This window comes from Ambystoma mexicanum, chromosome 2p, assembly GCF_040938575.1.
Source record: "Ambystoma mexicanum isolate Mex_15411 chromosome 2p, UKY_AmexF1_1, whole genome shotgun sequence".
Lineage (NCBI taxonomy): Eukaryota > Metazoa > Chordata > Amphibia > Caudata > Ambystomatidae > Ambystoma > Ambystoma mexicanum.
Genome location: NC_090923.1, coordinates 1,323,306,430 through 1,323,317,216, shown reverse-complemented (window position 1 = coordinate 1,323,317,216; position 10,787 = coordinate 1,323,306,430). Strand labels below are relative to the sequence as shown.

Below are 10,787 nucleotides of genomic sequence, written 5' to 3'. Positions count from 1 at the left end.
GGAAGCAAGCCTACCTCGTGCACTGAGCCTTTTGTGCGGTTACTGTCACTTGTCCCTTGTAGTGTTCTGTGTGAGAGCAATATACAATGGCGTGTTGTTCGAAACGGTGTTCTGTTTATCCACACGGCGCTTTAATCTGCCATACAAGCTTCTGACTGCCCAAATGTATTTTTAATTAACGCGCGAGACCAATTTGTGAACTCTCTGTTAAATGTGACTTTTTATTAGAAATGAAAGTAAATCATCGTGTCACGCGTGACAGGAAATCAAGTGCCTTTCCTGACACAATGACGCAAAGGAGACACCAGGGGGCAGTCACACCTACCTTTAAAAAAAGCGAAGTCACCAAGTGAGACGCGCTGCTTCTGCTGCACCAGAGCAATCCAGCCGCGAGCCGCAAAACAATGCATCCTTCTTTCTTAGCATTGTATCTAAATAACATAGCAGCGAATGTGCGACCAATTATTCTCCATTTTGTTGTGATTGTGATGGCCCAGCTCCTGCCTGCGGGTAAGTGAGCGTATCATCGTTTTCTGGGGTGCTCGGCTGCATTCATATGAAATGGTACGTCCTACCTTTTTTTTTAAAGATGCGTTTCAATCTTAAGGCACATGATTTATTTAAAACATGCGGAATATGTCCTACATCCATGAACTATGCTTGGGGTCATTTTATTGCGTTTTGCTGTATTTGGTGATCACTGTAGTAGAAGCCAAGAAAAAGTCTTTCCTTCCACCATAATAGCAGCAGCTGGACGTGACGCAGTCGCGCTGCTCCCATCTGATAACATGATACGCCTTCTGCGACGCTTCCTGAATCGTTCACCGATGCCTACACAGTTACATCAGTTGCCATGGACGTCTTTTGGGCATAGATTTGGGTAGCATTCGCTACACAAATGATGACTGCTGCAACAACCTTACCGTGTTTTCCAGCCACTCGAGTTTTAACCTATCTGAACCTTTAGAATGCCTTTAGCTTGAACTAGTCTTAGGAGCTTGTTGTATAACACAGTATTCAATTGCATTTGTTATTAACAGGCTGCTGCCTCGAATCTGCAATTATGATTGTGTGTGTGCATGGGTGTCCGTACTTGTGTGCATGCATGCATTCACACGCGGTGGGCTAACCTGGACTCTGTGTGAGTGAGCGTATCTAATCCTGGTTATTTCAATCTCAGGACTGTTTGTGCCCCGCCCTTGGTCCTCTGAAGGCACAAGCATCTATATCTATATCACCTGACACGCATGATATTCCCCACCCTTGATCCTGTGAAGGCACATTCATCTATATCTATATCACCTGGCACGCATGATATTCCCCACCCTTGATCCTGTGAAGGGACAAGCATCTATACCTATATCACCTGGCACGCATGATAGTCCCCACCCTTGATCCTGTGAAGGCACACTCATCTATATCTATATCACCCTGCACGCATGATATTCCCCACCCTTAATCCTGTGAAGGGACAAGCATCTATACCTATATTGCCTGGCTCGCATGATAGTCTCCACCCTTGATCCTGTGAAGGCACACTCATCTACATCTATATAACCTGGCACGCATGATATTCCCCACCCTTGATCCTCTGAAGGCACAAGCATCTATATCTATATCACCTGGCACGCATGATATTCCCCACCATTTATCCTGTGAAGGCACACGCATCTATATCTATATCACCCTGCACGCATGATATTCCCCACCCTTGATCCTCTGAAGGCACAAGCATCTATACCTATATCACCTGGCACGCATGATATTCCCCACCATTTATCCTGTGAAGGCACACGCATCTATATCTATATCACCCTGCACGCATGATATTCCCCACCCTTGATCCTCTGAAGGCACAAGCATCTATATCTATATCACCTGGCACGCATGATATTCCCCACCATTTATCCTGTGAAGGCACACGCATCTATATCTATATCACCCTGCACGCATGATATTCCCCACCCTTGATCCTCTGAAGGCACAAGCATCTATACCTATATCAATTCACTCGCATGATATTCCTCATGCTGCTATTAATCCAGACGGAGTGGAGTCTGTTCATTAATTGCCTCCTATTTCACCTTGCATCTCCTCTGTGGCCATGGATTTAGTAATTCTGGGGATTTGGCTGCTAACGCTATGGTACTCATGCCTACCTCTGATTTTACTACTAGAGAACCTGTTTTTTCCCTGATTGATTCTATTGAGATGTTGGAATACTCTCTGGCCGCTTGGAATCTAGGTATAAAACATAATGCCCCCGATTTACAGGAGTATTCGGGTATGATATCAAACCCATCCTCGGTTGTTAAACCCCCTCAGAGTGTTTGGATCAACAACTCCAACCCTATACAGGGGATTGTGACTGACTATTCGGAATGTTCAGAAGCGGACTTGTTGTGCCTAAGAGTGGCCTTATTAAATGCACGATCTTTGGTGCAACAGTCCCTTAAAGTGGCGGATCTGCTGGTGGAAGCTAAGTCCTATCTATTCGCCATCAACGGAACCATGGCTGCAGAACGCCACTACACTTGCTATTTCTCTTGTATCCTCTGAAGACCACCATTATTGTAGGATTGATCACACTTCATCTAAAGGGGAAGGGGTGGCGCTCCTCTATAAAAACTCCTTAAAGGTTCACTCAACTAAAATAGTCTCACCAGATAGTTGTGACGCTCTAATGGTGACATTTAGTTTAGATCCTGCTACTAAACCCTCTCTTTTAATTTAGTATCAGCCACTTCATAAAACCCTCCTCTCTTCTTATGGAGTTAGCGGATTGTAATCTCTGGGATGGAAATTACCTAGACGATAATGCTACTGCTCTTGCCAGTGCTTTTGCAGCAATTGGTATTAAACTGGTAATAACATTATGAAACATATTGCTGTTAAACATTGTGACACACATCAAAATGGTTAAAATCCTGGAATGGGTCTTGACACACAACATTGACATTGTTTTCATTGAGGTTTCTAATGCCCGTGGTCTGACCACTATCTCATTACATTCAATTTTACTCATCTTTTGAGTAATGTCAGGATGGGCGCTCACCCTATCAAAACAAAAAAGACACAACATTTTTAAAACATGTCACTCCCTAGCCTTAAAATCTTTGTTTTGCCTGCCTTTATGAACTTCCCTCCATCTTTGATGGTCGCTGGTTTAGTGGCCCGATTCAACAGTCTCTAAGGCAGTAGATTCTCTTGCTCGCGTAAGGATAAAAAGTATAAAGAAGGACAGCTACAAAACGATTGGTTTAATGATGATTTGATTTTCCTCAGGAAGGATAAATTGTTGAAAGCTTGGCGGAAAAGCCCTTGTCCGAATACCCAGATGAATTATAAAAAGGCAGTTTCAGCATATAAAGAAGCGATTTATGCTGCCAAACGTCTTAACTAAAATTCTAGAATTCTTGGAGCTAAATCAAGTGTACGAAAGATCTTTAATATTCTCCGAAATGGAAGGGAAGAACGTTAGGCTGGAAATTGAAAAAAAAAAAGTGATGTCTGGTGCCAGGCTATTCAAGAGGAATTTGTCAGAAACATTTTAACACACCAACAAAACATTGCTCTTTCTTCAGAGAAATTAAGTCTTCCAATGTTCAATTATCCATTATACAGGTACCCAAAGATAACCTGATCTTATATTTATATTTAAATTTAAAATGTATAAAGCCCCACTAAGGCCCAACAGGGTGTCTAGGCGCTAGCAACAGACGAAGCAGCAGGCTCAAGTACTCAAACCAGTGTCTTAGAAAAGTGAAAGGAAAAGATGAAACAAATGGGTCTTCAGAGCTTTCTAAAAGGAAGAGAAATCAACCAGAATTCTTAGGTGCAGTGAAAGAGCATTCCATAAACTGGGTGCCAGAACAGAAAAAGAGCCGCCACCCAGGTGTTTCCGAAAGAATTTAGTGACCCTAAGAAGCTGATGAGAACCTGAAAGCAGGTGTCACGTGGGACAATATTTTTGCAATTTGTTTTTCAAGTACTGTGGGACCACATTGTGGATAGCTCTGTGAACAATACACAAAATCTTAAAATCAATGTGAGCCGCCACAGGAAGCCAATGCAGGCGCTGTAGCAGGGGCAGAGTAGGAGTCAGACGGGGGGCCTCAAGTGTCAGACGAGCTCCTGCGTTCTGCAAGACTTGCATCCACTGGATCTGATACTTCGGCTGCCCCAAGTAAATGCCATTGCAATAGTCCAGTGAGCTTATCACAGTGGATGCCATTGCCACCTGAGTTGACTGGTTTTCAGCAGGGACCAGAGGTAGAATTTTCCTTAGGGCTTTAATCTGCCAAACCCAGCACTGCAATTGGCCGAAATCCGGGCTTCCCAGGAGCCATTTGGTAGGAGCTTGACTCCAAGGCTTTTTACAGAGGCGCAGGGAGATGGACAGGGGCCAAGAGAATCCGGCCAGTATTGAGAATTCCATAGATGATCTCTTTTCCCCAGAACCAACCAACAGCACCTCTGTCTTACCACTACTCAAATGCAAACAGTTAGCTGCCTTCCAAATTCCCACAAACCTCTCAGGGGTTGTTGTGGGTGAAAAGGGAGTGAGCCCTTTAAGAGAAGGAGGGCACGCCAGGACGGGACGGAGTGGGAGGAGAGAGGAAGAGGAGGGGCAAGGGAAGAGGAATTCATTCACGTACGAAGACGAATAAAGGAGGTTAACACTGAGAGTGGCTCCGTGTCATGTGTAACGTTGTGTACCAGGACCCTGAGGCAGGGCTAACAACTGGCGATGCGGATGGCCTCAATTTCGTAATCTCCTCGGCGGCGGAAATTTTCCAAGAGATCATTAGACGACTGATATCACCGGAGATCAGTGCCTTAAACTGCAGTGACGATATTCGCATCTTTGGGAGAACAAAGGAACTACACAACAAGGCATTCCTCACGGTCTGCAAAATCCTACACGATGTAGTTTAGTTTATTATTTGTATAGCGCCGCCTGGCCCTAGGGCATCCAGGCGCTTGCGATGAATACAACAAGAATAATACAACAGAAATGTACAAACCGATTACATATTTACAAATTTACAGTCTTGGTGCATGCTAGTAAGGTAGGGCTAGGCAGTTTACGTTTCTTTGGATAGAAGCCAAATTTTGGTGTTGTGTCTAAATCTGTGAAAGGAAGGTTCTGATCTCAGCTCGAGTGGAAGTGAATTCCAAAGTTTGGAGGCAAGCACGGGGAAGCTGGAGCCACCTGCTTTTTGGAGCTTAAATCTTGGGATATTTAAGCAATGTCTTTGAGCTGATCTGGTAGGGCGCGCTGGGGTGTGGTGATTGAGATTGTCGGATAGGTATCTGGGTGCTTGGTTAGCTAGGCATTTGTGTGTGAGTGAGATGGTTTTATATTCAATTCTTTGTGGTATGGATAGCCAATGGCAGGTGCGTCTGGCGTCCGAAATGTGTTCATGTTTGGGTATGTTCAGGGCTGCTCGCAAGGCGTTGTTTTGTATGACTTGTAGTTTGTTGATGTTTTTCTGACTGGTTCCCAAGTATAACGCATTGCAGTAGTCAACTTTGGAAAGGACTAGCGCTCTGGCTAAGGTGATGCAGTTGGATGGTGAGAGGTAAGGTCTGCTGGCATTGATGAGTTTACAGGTGTAAGCAGTGGCTGATGATATGGAATTGATCTGTCTTGTCAGTGTGAGGGAGGAGTCGAGGTAGATTCCTAGGGTTTTGACGCTGTTAGAGACGATGATGTTATTGCCGTCTATAGTGAATGCTTGATAGAGTTTGTCGAGTTTATTAAGTCTGGGTTGGGAACCTAGGAGAAGAAGTTCGGTCTTGTCGTCATTGAGGCATAGGCCATGCTTGGCCATCCATTCTTGGATAATGGAATAAATGTTGTTGAGAGCAGTGAGGTCGGTGGAGTAGTCGCCTGTTAAAGGGATCAGTATTTGGGTGTCATCTGCGTAGTTGGTGTAGATGACACCCAAGCGGTCCAATATGTCAAAGAGGGGTTTCGTGAACACATTATATAGAGTGGGGGAGACGCAGGAGCCCTGGGGGACACCGCAAGTGACTGGGGCTGGGATGGCAGAGGCTGTGGGTGCGTAGACTCTCATGGATCTGTTGTTAAGGAAGGAATGGATCCATGCGTTGGCGTTATCTGAAAATTTGGCTGCTGAGGATAGATGTTTGCAGAGGATGTCATGGTTGACCAGGTCGAAGGCGGCCGATAAGTCAAGAAGGAGAAGGATGGCTAGTTTACCATTGTCTTTAATGTTGTCCATCTGTATCTTAAGGTCAATCAGGGCGGTCTCAGTACCGTGTTTGGGGCGGAAACCTGATTGTCTGAGTCCTAGTAAGTTATTTTTCTCAAGGTGGTTCTGTATCTGAAGATAGGCAGCTCTGTCGAGGATTTTTAGTAGGAAGGGTACGGTCGTAATGGGTCTGTAGTTGGTGGGGACATTAGGGTCAAGGGTGGGCTTCTTAAGTAAAGGAAGAACCCAGGAGTCCTTGAGGTTGTTGGGCACTATGTTGGAGGTGAAAGATGAGTTGATGAGGGAAGTGATGAAGGGAGCAAGTTGTTTGGCTGCATCTTTAATGACTGGGGCTGGGCAGGTATCGCCTTGGCATTTGGACGGTTTAAGAGAGTAGATTATTTCTTCAACCTCTTTGATGGTTATGGTGGAAAACTCAAAGAGGTTATTGTCATCATTTTGGGGGGTGGTGTGGGTGTGTGTAGAGGGGGTGATGTTATCAGTGAGGGTGAGGCTTTCTTTCTTTGTCAGGATTTTGGCTTGTAGTGTGGCAATTTTGCCTAGGAGTGCTTCCTGGATGCTCGTGCACCAGTGGATGTCTTTGTTACAAGTGTCTGGAGTGGGGGAGGGTGATTCGAGTTCTCTCAGGATATTGAATAGCTCTTTGGTATTAGATTTGGCGTTGCTGATTCTTTCATTGTACATGTTTTTTTTAGACTGGATGATGGCTGATTTATAGATGTTCGATGCCAGTGCGTAAGATGTCTTATTAATAGTGGATGGTGACTGTTTCCATGCTAATTCAGCTTGTCTTTTGGATTTGCGGAGTGTTTTTAGTTTGGGGGTGAACCAAGAATTGAGGTGTGCTCGTGGTTTGGCTTTCCGAAGCTTGAGTGGTGCTATGGTGTTTATGGCCTTAAGGATAGTTGTGTTGTATAACTCTACTAGTTCAGTAGGGTTGGTCATGGTGGGTGAGAAGTCGATGATGGGTTGGAGTAACGGGAGGAGTTTCTCTAGTGTGATATTTTTGTTGTTTCTTGTGAGTGTGGGTGGGGCATTGGAGGAAGGCCCTGGTGTTTGAGTGCCTTTGTTGATGGTGAAGGTAATAAGGTGGTGATCAGTCCAAGCGCATGGAGTGTTGGAAAGGATGGTAGTGTTGCAGTTGAGGTCAGCTATCCAGTCAAGGATGCGGCCTTTGTTGTGTGTGGGTTGTGTGATATGGTGGGTGAGTCCTAATTCTGAAATTGTGTTGGCGACAGTGTGAGCTTTGTCATCTTTCTCATCATTGAGACCTAGATTAAAGTCTCCTAGGATGAGTAGTCGAGAGTTAGGTTTGATATTGTCAGAGAGTAAAAGGGCTATGTCGTCATTAAAGGATAGTATAGGGCCTGGCGGTCTGTAAATGAGGTGGATGGTGATAGTGCTTGTGTGCGTTGTGTATAGTTTGAGGGTGAGTAGTTCCGCTGATGGCAGTGATTGGTTTTGTATGTGTCTTATGTTGATGGAGCTTTTTGCAATAATGGCTACTCCACCACCTTTAGCTGTTTGTCTGTCTGCACGGTAGATGGTATAGTCATTGGGTATAGCAAGTGATAGAGAGGGGCCAGACGCTGGGTGGAGCCAGGTCTCTGTAATAGCTATGAAGTCGAGATCATTGAAGGAAATAATGTCGGCTATGTCTAGGGCATGGGCGACTACAGATCTCGCATTGATGAGTGCACCTTTGATGGTTTCGGTGGTGATGCATGATTTTTTGATGTGGGTGCGGGGGGAGGGTGCGTTCAGGCCGTGTGATATCTGGTCTGACGGAAGTGTAGGGCGTGTGCAGGAAGGGGCAGATTTGGTTAAGGTTATATTTTGTTTGTTGCCTAGATTGAGGAAGGATACGGGTGTGTGTGTTCTGGATCTGAGTCGGGTGAGTCTCGATAAGCCTGAGCAGGGATAGGATTTGCTGGTAGTGAGGTTCGTGATAGTGGATTGGCCGATGGGAGTAGTTTGTGATGCTTCTTGGGGGCTGGAGGTGTCTGCTGTGCGATGAGAGTCGATGGAGGAGGTAGGCTGGAAGGGGTTGATGTTGGGTAGGAAGGGGGTGGGGCAGGGTATGGGATAATGTCTGGGGCAGGCTAGTCTGCTGAGGCCATTGGGGTGTAAGCGAAAGTGTGGCCCTGTACAAGGGGTGTCATGGGGGACCAGGCAGAATGGGAACATAATGAGGAAGGTCCAGGTTATCATATCTGAATTTAGAGGGAACTGGCGCACAAAATCATCAGAGAGAAGCTAGTACGCAATGTAAGTGCACAATGGTGCTGCAGTGAGGGTACTAACGCAGAGAATCAGAGAAATGCTAGTACACAGTGCTAATACACAGTTCTAATACACAGTGCTAATACACAGTGGTCTCTAAGCGACCATAAGGCACAACACTATGTCACAGTGGTCTCAAAGCGACCATAAGGCACAACACAATGTCACAGTGGTCTCTAAGCGACCCTAAGGCATAACACACTATGTCACAGTGGTCTCTAAGCGACCTTAAGGCATAACACTATGTCACAGTGGTCTCTAAGCGACCATAAGGCACAACACAATGTCACAGTGGTCTCTAAGCGACCTTAAGGCATAACACTATGTCACAGTGGTCTCTAAGCGACCCTAAGGCACAACACAATGTCACAGTGGTCTCTAAGCGACCATAAGGCACAACACAATGTCACAGTGGTCTCTAAGCGACCATAAGGCACAACACAATGTCACAGTGGTCTCTAAGCGACCATAAGGCACAACACAATGTGAAAGTAGTTTGTGTTAGACCGTACTGCAAAAACAGGGTTCAGTGAAGGCTTGAAGCAGTTCAGGTTGCTGGCTGGAGCAGTGGAAAAAAGGTTGCTGTAAGGGGCAGTATGCTTGCCCCAGAGGAGATGGGGAGGGGATCTAGCCCTATGCTCGATGGCGTATACAGGCTATGTAGGCCTCACCCTCAACGGACCCAAATGTGAAGTCAACAAAACCAGTCTACGATTCTTCGGACTCATCTTTTCTGACGAGGGCATCATGGCTGACCCGGAAAAGATTACGACTATCACCAACCTACACGCCCCCACGAACATTGCCGAACTGAGATCATTTCTAGGGATGGCAGGGTAGTGTGCCCGATATCTCCCAAACTTTGCCCCCACCACCGACCGCCTCAGGCCACTACTCAAGAAGGACTCACCCTTCACATGGGACACACAATGCCAAGCGGCCTTTCACGCTATCAAAGAGAGCCTAGCTAATCACCGGCACCTGGCCTACTTTAACCCAAGGTGGGACTCTGTTATCACCGTCGACGCCAGCCCCGTAGACCTAGGTGCCATTTTGGCCCATACCAACCCTGAAGACAACACCCGACATGCCGTCATCGCGTATGCCAGCAGGGCCCTATCTCCATGGAAAAAGCCTATTTGCAAGTAGAACGGGAGAGTCCAGCAGCTGTAAGGGCTGTGAGAAATTCCATCACTTTGTAATTGGCAGAGGCTTCACACTGGTCACTGACCAACAAGCGATTGTTACGCTCACCTGGTAACCACGCGGATGCCACTCAGCTGGGTTGGTTGCTGGTATCTTCTTTCGAGTTTTCCCAGATGTCTGCGGGGAATGTTTTGCCTTGTTGTGGAATTAGGCTTGTTCTCCATCCTGCTTTCTTGGCAGGGGCGCGTTGTCTTCTGTGGGCGTGTGCGGCTGAGTTACCTCACTGGCGCGTGCCTGTTTGGTGTCTTTCAGGTATGTCTTATTGCAGCCATTTAGCATTGTTATTCTTGCATGCCTTTCTTTGTTTAATAATGTCTTTTTTCTCCCCTAGGTGTGCAGAACTTCAGCGTGGCGAACTGGCTGAGTTGGGCCTCACTGGTAAATGATGGTGCATGATGTGCGCTACAATGCGGTTAGTAAGCGTTATGCACAGCGCTGCCTTGTCTTGCCTTTGCTAACCTATTTTCTTCCTTCCTTGCAGGTCGCAGTGTTTCTCCAGCGTGTGTGGAACTCCGGAGCAATGCCGGCCGGGAGGAGACCAGCCAGGTAAGCTTCTTGTGCAGTTTGTGGTTTTGCAATGTTAAATATGCCTTCTTTAATATTGTCCTTTCCTTTCCTCTTTCAGGTCTTTCGGTCCAGAAGGCATGCGGATCCAAAGGAAGCTGTTCACTGGAGTTGAGAGCGGAGAATAGGATGAAGATTGCAGGTAAGATGCTGCTAACAATGTCCGTTTTGTTTCCTTTGCAGGTCTGCTTCTCTGAGGCTCGTGGGTATCACAGGACACGTTGAGCGTCACGTTGCAGTCTGCAAAATAATGCGAAGCATGTTTTCTTGTTCGGTTGTGGTTTAAATAGCCTCAACAAAGTAGTCCAGGTAAAGTAGTCCCTAGGCCGCCACACCCAAAACACTATACCGCATAGCTTGGTTCCTAGGAACCAAGCTATGTGGGTGCCTCCATGTTGGCTGAAGGCCCCAAATGAAACAAGTAGTCCCCCTGCATACATGTTCTTCAGACTGTATGAGCCTGGTGCCATAGGCGATTGGCCCCAAGAGAGC

At 46.3% G+C, this 10,787-nt stretch overlaps 1 protein-coding gene across 3 annotated transcripts in view; it reads left to right on the top strand.

Moving 5' to 3' along the window:
• Positions 1-335: 335 nt before the first annotated feature.
• Positions 336-10,787, top strand: part of TMEM130 (transmembrane protein 130) — a 362,513-nt gene continuing 352,061 nt past the window's right edge. For 2 of the 3 annotated variants that reach the window (XM_069645661.1, XM_069645660.1), the window contains exon 1: positions 338-510. In XM_069645661.1, the coding sequence (XP_069501762.1) occupies positions 405-510 (106 nt within the window). In that variant the 5' untranslated portion in view covers positions 338-404. Of the gene's footprint in view, positions 511-10,787 lie in introns of all 3 variants that reach the window. The other variant, XM_069645659.1, reaches the window with a different exon arrangement.